The sequence below is a fragment of the Mobula hypostoma genome, chromosome 11 (assembly GCF_963921235.1).
Source record: "Mobula hypostoma chromosome 11, sMobHyp1.1, whole genome shotgun sequence".
Classification (NCBI taxonomy): domain Eukaryota; kingdom Metazoa; phylum Chordata; class Chondrichthyes; order Myliobatiformes; family Myliobatidae; genus Mobula; species Mobula hypostoma.
This window is the reverse complement of record NC_086107.1, coordinates 99,523,715-99,544,161: the sequence shown is the minus strand read 5'-3', so window position 1 is coordinate 99,544,161 and position 20,447 is coordinate 99,523,715. Positions and strand designations below refer to the sequence as shown.

Here is a 20,447-nt window from a genome sequence, read left to right as displayed (position 1 = left end):
GTCACAGCCAACGGCGGCGGCTCGTGACGCAGCGCGGACCAAGTTCAAAAATTGCTAGAGGCGGGAGGAGAGGGAGAGACTGTGGCTGCATTGCTCGCAATTACGAGACTGGCGATGTTGCTTGAACCCCTTTCGTCAAAGAACCGAGCAAAGCATATTTTTCCAGAACGACCCTGCGTCTGAACGTGGCATATTCCTTTTTTTGGGGGGGAGTAGGGGCTGGAACGACATTTAAAGAGGAAATTAATCTCGGCAGAGAGGAAATTCCTCAAGAAACGTCCTTAAGTGACCTGCATGATCCAAGTTCCCGCGTTCTCCACACAATTTCCCGACCTCCTGAATATTATTAGCATTTACTGAAAGACAAAATTATGCACAGCTCGAAATCTGAAACCAGCTGATGCTTGGGACCTTGCATCAGTCTGTCGAGTTTACTGTCATATGAGGTGCAGGTACAATGGAAGAATTTGCCTGCAGCATTACGGGCACGTAGGTACAGACCACACACAGGATAGAAATTATAATTATCATGGTTTGGATCCGAGGAGAGCAAATTCAGGAATACCGCCTCATTGATTCCAGCAATCTTCCAGACTTCCAGCAGTTTCAGCTTTCTGCATTTCGTCCAGCTTTGAAAGTGCATGAGGGTCGTGAGAGGAACGGTGGACTGAACAGAAAGGAAAGGCGTTAGTGAATGGCTGTCATCTGGAGTGCAGGGTGAGAGTGGAGGCAGTTTCATCAACAGCCTTCAAAAGGGTGCTGGGTTAGTATTCCCACCATAGATGCTGCCTGACTTGCTGAGTTCCTAATGCATTTTATGTGTGTTGCACAGGGAGAACATGCAAACTCTGCACAGACCTGCTGAGCCAGAGTTTTGGGGAGGGACACCATCTGGTAATATATAGAGCCAGTACAAACCAATGGGATGAATGGCCTCCTTCCACGTTGTAACTTTTTTGATTCTATAACAAGTTCCTTCAAGAAGGTTCCAAAGATGTTTTACAAATACAGTACAAGAGATTCTGCAGATACAGGAAATCCAGAGTAACATACAAAATGCTGGAGGAGCTCTGCAGTCTTGGTGTGAAGGGTCTCAGCCTGCAATAGCGACTGTTTATTCCTTTCTGTAGATGCTAGCTGACCTGTTGGATTCCTGCAGGATTTTGTATGTGTTATTCCAAAGATTTTTAGGAACAGTATCTAGGGGAAAAAAATGCACCCATGCAGGTCAATGGTACTAGGCAGTTTAATGGTTTGGCACAGACTAGATGGGCTGAAGGGCCTGTATTTATGCTATATTTTTGTATGACTCTAATTATAATGAAGTTTTCAGTTAATGCTTTATCAATATTGTTATCCTTGGTCGTTTTATATTATATATAGATACTTTATTGATCCCAAAGGAAATTACAGTGTCATAGTAGCATTGCAAATGCACAGATATAAATACAAGTGCATAGATAGAAGTAGAAAGAATAAAAAATAAGTTACCACAAACAGTGTAACAGGAGGGGGGCATCACTTTGCCAGCTAAAGGTTGTCTCATTATAGAGTCAATAGACAATAGGTGCAGGAGTAGGCCATTCAGCCCTTCGAGCCAGCACCGCCATTCACTGTGATCATGGCTGATCATCCACTATTAGTATCCAGTTCCTGCCTTATCCCCATAACCTTTGATTCCTCTAGCTTTAAGAGCGCTATCCATCTCTTTGTTGAAAGCATCCCGAGACTTGGCCTCCACAGCCTTCTGGGGCAGAGCATTCCATACATCCACCACTCTCTGGGTGAAAAAGTTTTTCCTCAATTCTGTTCTAAATGGCCTACCCCTTATTCTTAAACTGTGGCCTCTGGTTCTGGACTCACCCATCAGCGGGAACATGCTTCCTGCCTCCAGCGTGTCCAATCCCTTAATAATCTTATATGTTTCAATAAGATCCCCTCTCATTCTTCTGAATTCCAGAGTCTAATGGTTGAGAGTAAGCATGACCTCATATAGTGCACTTTGGAGCAGTGCAGTTATCTTAGTCTATTAGTCTATCTTCAAACAAAATAAATTGAAGGAGATGAGTTCTGATCCTCCCCATCCTAATGATGAGAAAGGTGTTTAGAAACCAGCAAAGAATGACCATCGATGGGAATATTGAAACTGGGAGTTTTCTAGCGAGATGGCAGAGCCATGTGCAAAACGTAAACTACCCAGTGATCCGCGATCACGACCTCCTTCTGAGTTCCAACTAGCGCCTACCTTCATGCTTCACGTTTTATGACATGAAAATACAATTGAGGCTTAGGTGACAATTCAGATTCTAGAGCCTTGACAATATTCTGGCTATAGTGCTAACTTGATTTTAGAGTTTGCTATCATTTATTTAAAATTCAAAGCTGATCCCAGTTTCCTCCTGATTTGGATCAAAATTAGAAGCACTTTATTGCCAGTATGTGAAACATACCAGAATTAATTGTTGTTCTGTGCCATGCATAAAACACAGGACAATACCGTAACAGACATCACAATAGCAACCACAATTTACAAGATAATAGTGCAAACAGCCATGAACAATCAACAATTAGCACAAAAGTCAATAATCAATTTTAAGTAAATGTGAACATATGAATGGATTAAATTATTAACAACAGAACAATGAGAACAGGAAAGACCAGGATGTTGTGCAGTGCAGTTCACTTTATCAAGTCTGAGTATCCAGAAATCACAGCCTTAAATATTCTTTACATGAACATCCAAGCGTCTCTGATATTCAAAATTCTAAAATATACAAATCTTGTGAAGAAATTACCTCATAGCAAACCTAAATAGCTCTATAGCAAAGCCAGTATGGCAGTGGAGTAACACACATCAAAGTTGCTGGTGAACGCAGCAGGCCAGGCAGCATCTGTAGGAAGAGGTGCAGTCGATGTTTCAGGCCGAGACCCTTTGTCAGGACTAACGACCTGACGAAGGGTCTCGGCCTGAAACGTCGACTGCACCTCTTCCTACAGATGCTGCCTGGCCTGCTGCGTTCACCAGCAACTTTGATGTGTGTTGCTTGAATTTCCAGCATCTGCAGAATTCCTGTTGTTTATGGCAGTGGAGTAGATGGTGCTGCTTCCTCGATGCTTCACCAACTCAGGATTCATTCTGATCTCAGTTGGTGCCTGTATAGACTTTGCACATTCACTCTTTGCCTGGGTTTTCCTCAATGCTCCAGTTTTCCCCCACGTCCCAAGAATATGCTGGTTGCAAGCTTAATTGACTGAAAATTGTCCTAGCATGGTGGGGTGGGGTGGGGTGGGGTAGGGGAGCTGATGGGCACCTGAGAGACAATAGGTCACTGAGAAATAACAGGGAATTGGATCATTCTGTTTCTGGCAGAGACTCAAAGGGCAGAAAGGCCCCCAGAATTATAAAGAAAAAATACATGATGCGAAACAGCCTTGTCTATCTCTCTCAGAATCTTGTGTTCTATTGGGATTACCTATTATTCTGAACTCCTTTGGGTAAAGGCCCATTTTATTCAATCCTTCACGGGATAACTTAAAGGCATTGGTTAGTCTTGCGAGACCATGGATCTGCCCCTGGAAAGTCTTCACTCGCCGGGGCACAGGCCTTGGCAGGGTTGTATGGAAGACCAGCAGTTGCCCATGCTGCAAGTCTCCCCTCTCCACTCTCCCATCATTCCACGATGTGTGCACGCACTCACCTTAGAGGGAACATTACCTTCTTGCTTAAAGACTAATGTCCCATTTCCCTTTTAAAATGCATGTATCTGTAGGTAATTCTGTGCATTCAAAGTTACCTAGCACATGCAGATCTCTTACAACAGCATTTTAAATTTTCCTTCCAAGTGAATTTCTCTCTAACATTCTAATTTGCCCACTCACTTAATCTGTCTACATCTCTCTGCAGATCTTTGCATCCCCAATGTAATTACTCCCATCTCTGCCTGGAAATGGCTCAACTCATGGGTTCCCCAACTTTTTTATACCACGGACTAGGGAGGTTCGTAGTCTTCAGGTTGGGAACCCCTGGTCAAATTCATTTTAATATTTGTGGAAGATCTTACATTTTTCTTGCTGGTGTACTTACATAACTATTTATTCGCAAGTTAACAACTCACAAGCAAGTTCAAATAATCTTCCCAATTCTCAAGTTTACAGTTTTGTTACCAACTTGCTTTTTATTGTAATCTACTACTACTCGTAACTCTAGTTAATTACGCATAAGATCATCATGTAACACTGGACAACACTGAAACAACAAGTGTTGATTCCTCAGAATTTTTTTATTGTTTATGATAGTCTGCTTGAAGCTGAACACAGATATAATTTCAGACTACTTGTATCACATAGGAATCCGGAGAAAAAAGAAATGAACTTTTATTGAATATAATGTGTTTAATTGCATAACAGTGCTAATGCTTTGCAATAGTTCAACTAAGCTAAAAATGTGTTGTTGATTATTTTTGATTTTACTCAGTGTCTAAGGCTTCTCGCTTAGTGTCCAACAATAATCACCCAGCATTGATGGACTCCAGTTGCCCTGATACTGTTTCTCCATGACAGCAATGTCCTGATGAAACCTGTCACTATGCTCGTCACTGACGGCGCCAAGATTTGCAGGGAAGAAGATTAAATGGGAATGCAGAAAATGAACCTTTAGTGATATATTGCACTTCATGGTTTTGTATGCTTGAAGCACATTGTCAATCAGTTGCACGTAGTTTGTTGCTCTGTAGTTGCCAAGAAAACTTTCAACTACATCCTTAAATGACCTCCACGTGATTTTCTCCAGTCCTACGAGAAGTTCTTTGAAATGCCTGTCATTGATGACCAGTTTGAATTGTGGACCAACAAAAATGGCTTCCTTAATCTTGCCATCAGTTATTCTGGAAAACATCTGTTTCAAATATCATAGAAACCTACAGCACAATACAGGCCCTTTGGCCTACAAAGCTGTGCCAAACATGTCCTTACCTTAGAAAAACCTAGGCTTACCCATAGCCCTCTATTTTTCTAAGCTCCATGTATCCATCCTGGAGCCTCTTAAAAGACCCTATCGTTTCCACCTCCACCACTGCCGCCGACAGCCCATTCCATGCACTCACCACTCTCTGTGTAAAAAACTTACCCCTGACATCTCCAAATCCTTCAACTTCCTTGTTCATCACTTTCACAAAATTTTTCATAAGCCCCAGTTTTATGTGAAGAGGAGCCAAAAATAACTTTGTTGGGTCTACAAGTGGGTATGTGCCAAACTTTTCTACCCTGAAAGCAACTTGCTTATGGAGTGGCCAATCCTTTTTAATGTACTGAGGTTCTTTAGCATGGCTGTCCCATTTATAAATGAAACAACAGTGCTTGGTGTATCCAAGCTGCTTTCCTGATAGCAGCCTTTCTAAAACCTGTGCTGCCATGCAGCATTCATCCGGACTAAGCATGCCTGGACAAGATAGAAAACTCTTCAGCTTACTTTGAGGGCAACAGCTGGCTGGTGGCGTAGTGGCATCAGCGCCGGACTTTGGAGCAAAGGCTCCCGAGTTTGAATCCAGCCAGCTCCCTTGCACGCTTTCCATTTGTGCTGGGTTGAGCGTTAAGCTAGCAACTTGGCCTAGTAAAAATAAGAAAGCCTGCTAAAAAGACGGCATCCCGATGACTCCACTCGGAGTTAAGGGCTTTCTTCTTGTGGACAACATTTTAATTGACTTGAATTATGAATTGAAATAACTAATATAGGCAATTTCAAAACAATAGTACATGATAGTGAAATTTCATGGTGATTTTCATGATCAGCAGCCCAAAATTCATAAGATACACCCAAAAGTATTTAGGAAGCAAAATCTTTGTTGTCCAGTGTAATTACACACCATTCAGTTCCATTTGTAATATTTCATGTTGTGCCTGCATGCTACGTAGTACAGCATGAGTGGCCATTCAGTGCATCAGGTCTGTGCTGTTTCCCAGGGGAACCATCCTGTCATTTCCATTCCTCATTTCCCTGCAGTTCTGCAACTTATTCTCACTCATATACCCAGCAACTTGCCTTTTGATTTGCTACCACCAGTCTGCACTAAGGGGCAATTTACAGAGCATTGCTGGAACATGGGAGGAATGCAAAGCTCCCAGCAGAAATCCGCATGATCATTAGGAGAACATGCAAACTCTACAGGTATCAACTGAGATCAACATTGAACCCAGATCCCTTGAGCTAGAGGCAATAGCATTGTGACACTGTAGAATGAAACCCAGATAACACGTAGACAGAGATGGTAGTACCAAACACTGTTTCCTCTAAGTTGCTGACTGTGCAGTAACTAAAATGCTTCTGCACACATAGCCTTTGTGCTTGCACAGCTGGATTTTTTGTTATGTAATGTTCATATAAACTACTGTGCAGTTTTTAGGCTGTGTAAAAGTTTCCCGCTCAGATTTGGACAGGTTTAAAAAAAATTAGAGGGAACATTGGGCATCAAAGGTAGAATAAGGTGCTATATTAAGAGCTGTTCATTAATATTCATGCTGCCCGAGTCCAAGCAATAATCATGCCTAACCAGAACCTTTCCCTCAAAATTGAGTGGCCATGTCACCATTAATTTTATCTGTTTAGGGATAAGAATGGGGATGGAGGTAGTGGCTTATAAAGAGTAAACTAGACCAACTGGAGTCAGTTAGACAGGGTGGTGAAGGTGGCTGTTGGCATCCTGACTTTTATCAGCCATGGCACTGAGTATTTGGAGAATATAAAAGTTGCGGGGGTGGGGTGTCATATAAAAGTGGTGGTTATGCAAGATGCTGGTGAGGCCACTCTTGTAGTATTGTGTTCAGTTTTGGCCACCCATCTAAAGGAAAATTATTATTAAATTGCAAAGAGTGCAGAAAGATTAACAACAATATTGGCAGGATTTGACAGACTGAGTTACAGGGAGATGTTGGACAAGCTAGCTTTGGAGTGCTAGAGACAGAAGGTAATATTATAGAGGAGTACAAAATCATGAGTGACATAGAGACATAGATAGGATGAATGCACTCAGTCTTTTTCAAAAGGCTGGGTAGTCAAGAGCTAGAGGCCATAAGTTTAAGCCAAGAGGGGAGAGATTTAATAGCAACTTGAAGGGCTTTTTTTTCATACAAAGGGCGGTACGTGGGTGGAATGAAATGCCAGAAATGTTTGAGGCAAATACAATAACAACTTTTAAAAGATAGTTAGACAGGTACATAGACAGGAATGGTTTAGAGGGATGTGGGCAATTCGGACTAGCTTGGTTGGCATGGACCAGTTGATCAAAGAGCCTGATTCACTCTATAACTACGTAAGTACATTGGCTATAAAGGTGTTCGGGAGCAATGATTTTGAGAGATGTATATAGATGGAGTTCAGCGATAAAGTAAAATCAAAGAGTATATGTAGTAACGTGCTGTGATAAATTTTCTCAGAGTTTCAGAAATCATTTGATCAAAGACAATAGTATAGAAGTTCATAGTGTAGCGAGTAATGTGTTGGAATGGATGGAAAATTGACTGACTAATGTAATACAGAGAGCAACCATAAATGTTTTTTGACAAGATGTGATAAGTGATGTGCCACTGAGATCAGTGCTGAGGCCAGACTTCTTACAATTTACATGAATGCCTTGGTTGAAGACAGGAAAAGTATGATTGTTACATTTGCTGATGGGCAGGGAAGTAAATTACAACAACACAAGAAGGTATCAAAGGGACATGTTTTATACTGGATTAATTTATTATTGTTACCTATATCAGGATAATGGATCTACAGGAAGAGGTGCAGTCGACGTTTCAGGCCGAGACCCTTCGTCAGGACTAACTGAAGGAAGAGTGAGTAAGGGATTTGAAAGTTGGAGGGGGAGGGGGAGATGCAAAATGATAGGAGAAGACAGGAGGGGGAGGGATAGAGCCGAGAGCTGGACAGGTGATTGGCAAAAGGGGATACGAGAGGATCACGGGACAGGAGGTCCGGGAAGAAAGACAAGGGGGGGGTGTGACCCAGAGGATGGGCAAGAGATATATTCAGAGGGACAGAGGGAGAAAAAGGAGAGTGAGAGAAAGAATGTGTGCATAAAAATGAGTAACAGATGGGGTACGAGGGGGAGGTGGGGCCTTAGCGGAAGTTAGAGAAGTCGATGTTCATGCCATCAGGTTGGAGGCTACCCAGACGGAATATAAAGTGTTGTTCCTCCAACCTGAGTGTGGCTTCATCTTTACAGTAGAGGAGGCCGTGGATATACATGTCAGAATGGGAATGGGATGTGGAATTAAAATGTGTGGCCACTGGGAGATCCTGCTTTCCCTGGCGGACAGAGCGTAGATGTTCAGCAAAGCGGTCTCCCAGTCTGCGTCGGGTCTCACCAATATATAAAAGGCCACATCGGGAGCACCGGACGCAGTATATCACCCCAGTCAACTCACAGGTGAAGTGATGCCTCACCTGGAAGGACTGTTTGGGGCCCTGAATGGTGGTAAGGGAGGAACTGTAAGGGCATGTGTAGCACTTGTTCCGCTTACAGGGATAAGTGCCAGGAGGGAGATCAGTGGGGAGGGATGGGGGGGACGAATGGACAAGGGAGTTGTGTAGGGAGCAATCCCTGCAGAATGCAGAGAGAAGGGGGAGGGAAAGATGTGCTTAGTGGTGGGATCCCGTTGGAGGTGGCGGAAGTTATGGAGAATAATATGTTGGACCCGGAGGCTGGTGGGGTGGTAGGTGAGGACCAGGGGAACCCTATTCCTAGTGGGGTGGTGGGAGGATGGAGTGAGAACAGATGTACGTGAAATGGGGAAGATGCGTTTAAGAGCAGAGTTGATAGTGGAGGAAGGGAAGCCCCTTTCTTTAAAAAACGAAGACATCTCCCTCACTCCACCAGCCTCCGGGTCCAACATATTATTCTCCGTAACTTCCGCCACTTTCAACGGGATCCCACCACTAAGCGCATCTTTCCCTCCCCTCCCCTCTGCATTCCGCAGGGATCGCTCCCTACACAACTCCCTTGTCCATTCGTCCCCCCCATCCCTCCCCACTGATCTCCCTCCTGGCACTTATCCATGTAAGCGGAACAAGTGCTACACATGCCCTTACACTTCCTCCCTTACCACCATTCAGGGCCCCAAACAGTCCTTCCAGGTGAGGCATCACTTCACCTGTGAGTCGACTGGGGTGATATACTGCGTCCGGTGCTCCCGATGTGGCCTTTTATATATTGGTGAGACCCGACGCAGACTGGGAGACCGCTTTGCTGAACATCTACCCTCTGTCCGCCAGAGAAAGCAGGATCTCCCAGTGGCCACACATTTTAATTCCACATCCCATTCCCATTCTGACATGTCTATCCACGGCCTCCTCTACTGTAAAGATGAAGCCACACTCAGGTTGGAGGAACAACACCTTATATTCCATCTGGGTAGCCTCCAACCTGATGGCATGAACATCGACTTCCCTAACTTCCGCTAAGGCCCCACCTCCCCCTCGTACCCCATCTGTTACTCATTTTTATGCACACATTCTTTCTCTCACTCTCCTTTTTCTCCCTCTGTCCCTCTGAATATACCTCTTGCCCATCCTCTGGGTCACACCCCCCCCCTTGCCTTTCTTCCCGGACCTCCTGTCCCATGATCCTCTCGTATCCCCTTTTGCCTATCACCTGTCCAGCTCTCGGCTCTATCCCTCCCCCTCCTGTCTTCTCCTATCATTTTGCATCTCCCCCTCCGCCTCCAACTTTCAAATCCCTTACTCACTCTTCCTTCAGTTAGTCCTGACGAAGGGTCTCGGCCTGAAACGTCGACTGCACCTCTTCCTATAGATGCCGCTTGGCCTGCTGCGTTCACCAGCAACTTTGATGTGTGTTGCTTGAATTTCCAGCATCTGCAGAATTCCTGTTGTTTGCGTTCAGGATAATGGAAAAGCTTTGAGTGCTATCCAGACAGATCATGCCATACATAAATACATTGAGCTAGCAAAAAGAAAATGGAATGCAGAATGTAGCTGGCAATGATAAAGTGTGAAGTATCTATTTTGACTACGAATGTGTGGGGGAAAAAGAAAAGTTCTGATATGCAGGCATTCTATGCAATGTTTATAGCATGTTTTGTAAAATGCTCATATGTGGTACAGCAAATATTAGGAAAGGTATCAAATGTTATTATTTAAAGGGAAATAATACAGATGTAGGAAGGGTTGTACTTATGTTATATGGGGCATCGGCAATAAAACATACCTTGTTTAAGGAAAAAAACATTAGTACGTTAAAAGCAGATCAAAGAAAGTTAACAAGGCTAGCATCTGGAAAGGCACACAAAATATTGCAGATGCTGGAACCTGGAGCATCACACAAGATGCTAAAGGAATTCACGACATAGACTGCCATCTCCCTCCATAGTTGTTGCCTGACCCACTGAATTCCCCCAACACCTTGTGTTGAAACTAGAATCAGCAATTGTCTTATGAGGAAAGGCTAGATAGATGATGCTTATTTCGCTGGAGTTTAGAAGAAAGGCTGATGACTTAATTCAAACATGTTTGCTCTTGACAAGTCTCAACAGGTTGGACACAGAAAGAGGGCATTTCCTTTTGTGTATGAATCTGGAACTAGGGTCAACAAAACAGGAGATGCTCATTTAAGACAGAACTGAGGCAAAACATTTTCTCACTCGGGATTGTGATGTTTAAGAACTCACTTCCTTGCAGAGGGATGGAAACAAGAAGGTTGATGGGAATATAGTCAAGGTTACAATCAGATCATCGATCCTTCAATTATCTGAGGGCATTTTGTTTTGTAGCTCTGAGGTTGCCATTCCTCTTTACTTTGTGGTATCTACAAACGTAGTTGCATTGGTCATTTGGTTACAAGAAAACAGAAGCCATCAGAGTTTGGGGCATAGATGATATTAGCAATGAATAGTTGTAGGTGAATAGTCTTCTTTGATAAAATGGCAGCGATATCATCACTGTCACATGAAACTAATCTACAGATCTCTTTATGCCATCAATGGCTCTACAGTGGAACAGCTTTAATTTGTTAAAGGAAATGTTGCAGTACTGGAATTCAGTGTTGCCTCATTAAATAGTTTTGTCTCTCAATGCCTGGATCAGAATTCTAACATCATACCTTTAACCATCCAGCTGCAGCTCTGAATTTAGGGAAAGAAATACTTTGCAATGAGGCACTTTGTCCAGCAATTGTACAAGTAATAGAAAGCTACTATTACAAATTTTGCAACCATGAATTTGAGTGTTTAAAAAAAAAATAACATTGAACCCTGTTATAGAAGAACACATTGAATTGGGTTTAACATGTTCAATTGGAATCCTTTGCTTTTGTTGTTTTTCAAATTAACTAAATTAGAGTAAGATGTGATCAACTAAAGTAAAGACAAGAATGTTTGAATAATTGGGTTGTCAACTCTGCAGATGGAGTCAATGGCAGACGTTCTTCTAAAATCTTGCCTGGGATAGAAGGACTTTCTTGTAAATATTCCCTCATCTTTGGAAGATTTAAAGAAGTATATATTCTATGCTCATAGGACATTTCAAAGCAAAATATAGGAACAGTGACACACACAAAATATTGGAGGAACTTAGCAGGTCAGGCAGCATCCACAGAAATGAATAAACAGTTGACATTTTGGGCCGAGACCTGCTGATTTTCTTAAGCATTCTGTGTGTTTTGCTTTGGATTTCCAGCATCTGCAGAATTTCTTGTGTATAGGAACAATGAGTCAATTTGCACAGAGAAGTTCCAAAATTTTTTGTACTGTTGGTTGAAGGATTAAATATCTTGTGGTACCTAAAATATATTTAAATCCATCTTGTGAGGGAATTGACTAATAAATAAGAGTTCAGAAGCAAGAGCAATGCAGAGTGTGGAGGAATGAGGCAGAATATAGTTAAAATCATAAGAGAAGCTGTAGGCCTACTCCCAAAGCTCCTCAACAGACTTGGGAAGGTGAAATGAGATGAGATAAAGACCAAAAAAATATAGTGGGATAAGTATCAGACGCTTGAGGGAATACTAACCAGGGTCTTGTAGACCACCAACCCCCACTCTTGTGTAGTGCATAGAAAACAATTAGAACACTGATCACAGGCACAACAGAAACAGGACAGTGAGACAGGAGGATTAGACTGGTTGGAGGATGTTCATTACAGACTAGCTGACAAATGGACTAGTTGTTTTTGATAAGAGTGATTCGAGGGACAGGAGAGTTCAACTACAGGGTAGATTAGAGGAGCTGGGGTTGGGCTCTTTAGAGGAAAGATTAAGAATAGATTTGGAAAATCATGACAGATTTAGTAAGGACAGACAGAGTTGTTCCCATCAACAGGTTAGTTGTGGAATGGGAGAAGATGGGTGTTAATAGGAAATTGGGGTGCTTTACTCCTATCTGGCACAGACTCCATGGGCCAGTTAGCCCCTGATTTGCCAAAACATGATTAAGTTTTTATAGAATTTTTCCTTGGTAAATGACAACATAGAAGAACTAAACAAAATGTCATAAAAAGGTAGAGTAATGTGGGCAGAAAAACAGTTTCCAAAACACTTAACATTGTTCAGCAGAACAAATTGCTTCCAGGGATTAATTTTAACTAGGTGGTCCATTCTTTCATCAGGAGTGAGAGCTACGGTGGCACTGGGCTGTTCAGGCATACAAGGAATGTTCATAGGCTAGAGCTCAGCAGGTGACTCGTGAGATATTTGTTATCAAATCAAAATCATATTTCCAAAAATCTATTTGGCAAAGTACACTTCCTGTGACGTTTTACATTTAGATTATATTAGATTATGAGGACACGCAGTCCTCTTTTATTGTCATTTAGTAATGCATGCATTAAGAAATGATATAATATTTTTCCAGAATGATATCACAGAAACACATGACAAACCAACTTAAAAACTGACAAAAACCACATAATTATAACATATAGTTACAACAGTGCAAAGCAATTCCGTAATTTGATAAGAACAGACCATGGCACAGTAAAAAGTCTCAAAGTCTCTCGAAAGTTCCATCATCTCACACAGACGGTGAACCTCCAGCGCCGCAAACTTGCCGATGCAGCATCCTGGAAACATTTGACCACAGTCCGACTCCGAGTCCGTCTGAAAACTCTGAGCCTCCGATCAGCTCTCCGACACCAAGCACCATCTCTGCCGATGGCTTCGACCCCGGCCCCAGCAGCAGGCAATAGGCAAAGCGGAGGATTTGGGGCCTTCCCCTCCGGAGATTCTCGATTGCACAATAGCAGTGGCAGCGAAGCGGGCATTTCAGAAGTTTCTCCAGGTGTTCCTCCGTGCTTCTCACGGCTGTCTCCATCAAATCCAGATTGTGCATGGCCCCCTAGTTAACACATACGATATTTTTCAGAACGGCTGCGCGCGCTGCGTTACGCTGCCATCTTCTCCTCCCTCCCTTTTGGGTGGTAGTTATGTTTGAACTTTGATTTACAGGATGTAGCACATTATCCAGAGATAATATGGTTGACATTAGTCTCCTATTTATCATTGTCCTGGATGAATAAAGAGGTATTTGGATAGCCAAACTTGCATCAAGGTAGGAAGCACATGAGTGTAGATGGGAGAGGAAACCGGTTAAGGTCACTGATAGATTTTAGTAAGTGGCCATGTTCTTCATAGGGTGGTATCCATCATCAACCACTCTCACCATCCAAGACATGCCCTCTTCTCATTACTATCATTAGGGAGGTGGTACAGGAGCTTCAAGACACACACTTACTATCTTAGGAATAACGTCTTCCCTTCTGCCATCAGGTTTCTGAACAGTTCGTGAACACATTCTCACTATACTCTTATGCACTATTTAATTTTTATTGTAATATATAGCAACTTTTTATGCCTTGCCCTGTACTGTTTCCAGAGAACAACAAATTTCACGGCATACAGTATATCCATGATACTAAACCTGATTCAGAATGGTAGATGGATTTCAATTTGGGAAGGTGTTTAGGGTCATTCATCTCATCCTGAATATTTTGTAAATATTTTTTAGCAACTGAAGGAAAAGAGTTATAGGGGTCTACATGTATGCAGAGAGCTGGTGAACTGGTACAGAGTAACTAAAGGCTAGTAGTCAAGGGAGTTCAATTACAAAGGGCTAAGAGCTGTGTGATGCCTTTGTCAGGCCTTATCTGGAGCCGCATGTTCAACACCTAGCCCCAAACTCGGAAAATGTCGCATATGTCATGAAATCTGTTGTTTTTGTGGCAGCAGTACCATGCAAAAAATATTTATATAAAACAGTTAAATTAAAACAAGTAGTGCAAAAAAAGTAGTGAGGTAGTGTTCATGGGTTCAATGTCCATTCAGAAATGTGATGGCCGAGGGGAAGAAGCTGTTCCTAAATCATTGAATGTGTGCATTCAGGCACCTGTACCTTCTTCCTGATGGTAGAAATGAGCAGAGGACATCCCTGAATCTCACTGCCTGGATACTCTTCTATTTTTAAAACCTACCTTCATGACCAAGTGTTTGATCACTTGCCCTAAACTCTCCAAATGACTTACTGCAAAGTATTTTTGTCTCTATTCACAGACATGGCCTGACCTGCTGATCATTTCTAACATTTTTAAAGCAATTGTGTTTTTTTCCAACTTAGTGCCAAATTTTGCCTGCAAATGACATACTGAAGCATCTTAAGATGATAATTACATTAAAAGATGCAAACCAAATGTCACAAAAGTGGAAAGTGTTGGAAACATTCAGGTCAGGCATCATCTGTGAAAAGACAAATAGATGTTCCCTAGTTTTATGTTCCTTGCTTCATAAGCATCATGTTGAACAGTTTTGCTACACCATTCTGCAGCACTTCCACAGGACTGCTTGTGCTGCCTTTTGTAAGAGCCAGAAAGATCTTTTCAATAATATTACCAGAAGGACAGAAATGGAGGCAGAGGGGACAATAGAAAGTTAAATACACTGGTAGCTGGACAAAGAGGCGCAGTAGTGTAGCGATTAGTGCAACACTTTACTGCAGCCAGCTCCAAAATCTGGGTCAATTCCTGCCGTTCTCCCTATGACCACGTGGGTATCCTCCCCACATTCCACTGACGTACATTTAGAGTTAGTGAGTTGTGGGCATGCCATGTTGGCAGCAGAACATGATGACACTTGCAGGCTGCCAGCACAATCTTCGCTGATTTGACCTGATGCAAAATGATGCATTTCACTGTATGTTTTGATACACTGTACATGTGACAAATGAAGTTAATCTTTAAAGAGTGCCTGAATGGGCAGATGGAAAAAGGAAATTCCAAGATTCTGCTCATGACATACGGCAGCATTTTGTAGGCTGCAGCAACTTTCGAAGCCAACAGATGTGCAGAATTAGAAGAAAATGGAAAGAGAGGGAGCAACAACCAAAGCCCGATCTGCCATCTGGAACGACCTGTCCTGAATGCGGAAGAACTTTCAAAGCCAAGATTGGACTCATAAACCACTTGAGAGCCCATAAGTAGATCAACAGAACGAAGACCATCATCCTCGACCTCGAAGGATAGTCACGACGACGATGATTTGTAGGCAGCTCCCAGAACTACTAGATGGGAGGCAGTGTGAAATGTGAGAAGGATGTTGTGAGAACGCAGGGTGACTTGGACAGGCTGGGTGAGTGGGCAGATGCATGGCAGATGCGGTTTAATGTGGATAAATGTGAGGTTATCCACTTTGGTGGTAAGAATGGGAAGGCAGATTATTATCTAAACGGAGTCAAGTTAGGAAAAGGGGAAGCACAACGAGATCTAGGTGTTCTTGTACATCAGTCACTGAAAGCAAGTATGCAAGTACAGCAGGCAGTGAAAAAAGCTAATGGCACGCTGGCCTTCATAACAAGGGGAATTGAGTATAAGAGCAAAGAGGTCCTTCTGCAGCTGTACAAGGCCCTGGTGAGACCACACCTGGAGTACTGTGTGCAGTTTTGGTCTCCAAATTTGAGGAAGGACATTCTTGCTATTGAGGGAGTGCAGCGTAGGTTCACAAGGTTAATTCCCGGGATGGCGGGACTGTCATATGTCGAAAGATTGGAGTGACTGGGCTTGTATACTCTTGAATTTAGAAGGCTGAGAGGGGATCTTATTGAAACATATGAGATTATTAAGGGATTGGACACGCTGCAGGCAGGAAGCAAGTTCCCACTGATGGGTGAGTCAAGAACCAGAGGCCACAGTTTAAGAATTAGGGGTAGGCCATTTAGAATGGAGTTGAGGAACAACTTTTTCACCCAGAGAGTGGTGGATATATGGAATGCTCTGCCCCAGAAGACTGTGGAGGCCAAGTCTCTGGATGCTTTCAAAAAAGAGATGGATAGAGCTCTTAAAGATAGTGGAATCAAAGGTTATGGGGATAAGGCAGGAACTGGATACTGATAGTGGATGATCAGCCATGATCACAGTGAATGGCCTACTCCTGCACCTATTGTTTATGTACATCTTCTGAAATATGATTACTGTAATCCACAGCCTGTAATTTCCCTTTAAGAAATGTATTTTTGAACCAACAAACTAGCTATTTTACAATCTCCTGAAGGATTTGGTGAACTTTACTCTCGAGAATGCAGGTACGGCCATCACTTGGGGTGGGGGTGCGGGGAATCACTGTGTTGAGGCTCAAGAGCAGAAAACAAACCGGTGTTCAGCTCCATTACTCCATGCTGATTAGACGTCAAACCAGATTAAAGCGTCTAAATCTAAGTGCCATCTGTCTGCATTTGACACATCTCTCTCTCTTCTTGCTACTAACATCAGACAGGAGGTAGAGTCTTGATCCCATGCCGCCCGATTTGGGAGCAGTTGTTGCCATCGTGCTTCTGGGACGACTTCACTCACCTTAGCACTGAACTGAATCCACAGCAGTGGCTTGCTTTCAGGAACTGTGCAGCTCATGTTTATGTATTACTGTATTTGATTACTTTTTTATTGTTTACACAGTTTCTCTTTTGCATATTGGTTGTTTTTGTTGTGGTGTGATTTTTTTCCATGGATTCTATCGTGTTTCTTTGTGGCTGCCTGCAAGAAGACGAATCTTAAGGTTGTAAATGGCATACTTACTTTGATAATAAATTTGAACTTTGAAGTGAGGATGATGATGCAGGTGTCATTTGTCAACAATCTATGTGGCTCTATGTCTCAGTGTAATTACTGAGCTACTGTATTTTGACCAGTTGCTGACGGATACAATCTCACCCTCAGCATAGAACCTCCTAATTAAGTAAATGATTTTCAATGTCTAGAGATCCACAAAATGTAAAGTTGGAGAAATAGAACCAGTGCTATGACACACTGTTCAACAGGAGACACATTGCACATTATATATCAGCAAGGCGTGAATGTTAATATATCATTAGGCACTTCAGAGTTGACTTTTTGTGTGCAGTGCTGAGGGGAATCATCAAGTATTCCCATTTCGGACAACTACATCTGAAAGCCACAGTCACAGCCACGGAGATTCAGTAATTAGCATTGTTTTAAGATGCTTAAAAAATATATATTGATACTCAAAAAAAATTGACAAACTTTGAACACCAGACTCATCTGCAAGTATGATTTAAACGCAGAGGCTTTAGACCCCACTGCCAACTATTCTGTTGGAGAATGTAAGGTCTCTGGAAAATAAAATTTAAGACCTCAGAGCAAGATTGCTGTACCAAGGGATATCAGGAACTGCTGTGCACTTTGCTTCACAGAAACATGACTATCCCCCACCATTTTGGATGCAGCACTGCAGCTCGATGGCTTCAAGATTCTCCACAATGACAGGACAGCCGAGTCTTTTAAATAAGTAGGTAGAGTAAGCTTTATGATTAATTCATTGTGGTAGACAAATGTGACAGTTCTGCTCACTGAACCTGGAACATCTAATGGTCAAATGTCATCCATTTTATCCACCATTGTCCTGGTAGCAGTGTATATTCCGCCTCAGGCCAACGTCAGGCAGGTACTGGAAGAATTGAGCAATGAAATCAGCAGGCACGAAACTGCACACCCTGATGCCTTCCCTATCATTGCGGGAGATTTCAAGCAGGCCAGCTTAAAGAAATCTCTGAACAACTACCACCAATGTATCACCTATGGAACCAGAGGAGCTAACACACTTGACCACTGTCATACCAAGAACACTTATGCCATTTCATGACCATATTTTGAAAAGTCCAATCACTTAGTGCTGATGACACTAAATTGAGTGGGGAAACAAAGTGCAGAGGATACAGAGAGTCTGCAGAGAGATTATAGATAGGTTAAGTGAGGGGCAAGGGTCTGGCAGACGGAGAACAATGTTGGTAAATGCAAGGTCATTCACTTTGGAAGGGAAAATGGAAGATCAGATTATTATTTAAATAGTAAGATTGCATCATGTTGCTGTGCAGAAGGACTTGCGAGTGCTTGTGCATGGATTACAAAGGGTTGGTTTGCAGGTGCAGCAGGCTATCAAGAAGCCAAATGGAATGTTGGCCTTCATTGCTAGAGGGATTGAATTAAGAGCAGGGAGGTTATGCTGCAACTGTACAGGGTACTGGTGAGGCTGTATCTGGAGTACTGCATGCAGTCTGGTCTCCTTATTTGAGGAAGGATATACTGGCAGAGGAGGTTCACCAGGCTGATTCCAGAGATGACGGGGCTAGACTATGAGGAGAGATTGAGTCGCCTGGGACTGTACTCGCTGGAATTCAGAAGAATGAGAGATCTTATAGAAACATAAAATTATGAAAGGGATAGAGAAGATAGAGGCAGGAAATTTGTTTCCACTGGTAGGTGAGACTAGAATTAGGGGACTTAGCCTGAAGACTCTGGGAGTAAATTTAGAATGGAAATGAAGAGGAACTGCTTTTCCCGGAGAGTGGTGAATCTGTGGAATTCTCTGCCCAGTGAAGCAGTGGAGGCTGCCTCAGTAAATATATTTAAGACAAGGTTGGATAGACTTTTGCATAGTAGGGGAATTAAGGGTTATGGGGAAAAGGCAAGTAGGTGGAGATAAGTCTATGGTCAGATCAGCCATGATTTTATTGAATGGCAGAGAAGGCTCAATGGGCCAGATGGCCGACTCCTGCTCCTATTTCTTATGTTCTTATCTGGCTGTACTTCACATTTAGTGTATAAGCAGAATCTAAAGGTGCAGTATCAGTTGTGAGGACCAAGAAGGTATGGTTGAGGGAGGTGGAGGAGTGCTTACAGGACTGCTTTGAGTTGGTCTACTTAATTAATTTAATTTTTAAAATTTATACTTATTGTAATTTATAGTTTTTAATTATGTATTGCAATGTACTGCTGCTGCAAAATGACAAGTTTTACAACATATACCAGTGATAGAAGGTATTGAACCTTTTACCTCCAAGAATCCAAGGAGGAGGAGGACTATAGCCTAAACTGTCAGACAGGCTCAAATGCTGCACATGCACAGACTCATCTGGTAGAACTTACATAATCCTTCAGATTTTAGCCCATTTAAACAGATAGAACACTATTAGACAAGTTCACATTCTTAAAGCAGCACTGAATTACATTCAGCCATCTCTATCCAGCTTGTATAATGAGTTTCTCGTCCCATTCACCCCCATCCTCTGTGTGAACACAACCTGACTCTAACACCTAGGCCAAGGAAGGAGTCCTGTGCAAATAACATCCAGCATGGATAGGTGGTGTTAATCAGGGCCAGCAGTCTCATCAAGATCCCTGGGCTATCGCTTCTGTTGCACACTGCGGTCGTGCTTCCTTATGATGTCAATCAAACTGTCCCCAGTCACCAAGTCTTGCTGCGCTCGTTGCTTGTTCTTCTGCTGCTCTCTACGCTGCTGCTCAATCAGGTACGGAGAGTTGAGGAGCTGTGGGGGCAGCAGCGTACCTGTTGGCTTCACCCTCTTCACCAACTCCAGGAAGTGCCTGCTGCTGTTGTTATTCACAAAGGTGATGGCCGTTCCTCTGTGGCCCAAACGACCTGCTCTCCCCACCTGCAATAACAAGTATGTACAACTTGTATTAGAGCTCTAGTAAGTACACACCGAAACTATGTTGCAGCACTTCCAATATCCCTGTGGCTGTGTCCTTCAAATATCTTTCCCCTCTTAGTCTAACATGAAATAATTAACATACAGAACTCTCAAGGCAGCAAGACAAGTTGATGAGGCTATTTAAATACATGAGATTAGGGTAAAGGAGGAGATAGTTTTGGGTCTCTTATAGAGAATTAAGGTGGATAAGTACCCTGTGGCTGATGGAATATACCCCATGTTATTGAGAGAGGCAAGAGATAAGATTACTGGGGTTTTGATCAATGTCTTCATGTCCTCTCTAGCCACAGGCGAGGTCCCAGATGACTGGCAAGTAGCTAATGTTGCATTATTCAAGAAAGGAACCAGGGATAATCCTGTAGCTATAGACCAGTGAGTCTAATGTCAGTGATAAGGAAGTAATTGGAGAGAATTCTTAGGGATAGGATTTA

The 20,447-nt window shown here is 42.7% G+C and overlaps 1 protein-coding gene across 1 annotated transcript in view; it reads right to left on the bottom strand.

Moving 5' to 3' along the window:
• Nucleotides 1-17,452: 17,452 nt before the first annotated feature.
• The window catches only part of ddx59 (DEAD (Asp-Glu-Ala-Asp) box polypeptide 59), a 29,800-nt gene continuing 26,805 nt past the window's right edge, over nt 17,453-20,447 (bottom strand). The window contains exon 8 of the mRNA XM_063062632.1: nt 17,453-19,956. Coding sequence (XP_062918702.1) covers nt 19,687-19,956 — 270 coding nt within the window. The 3' untranslated portion in view covers nt 17,453-19,686. The remainder of the gene's footprint in view (nt 19,957-20,447) is intronic.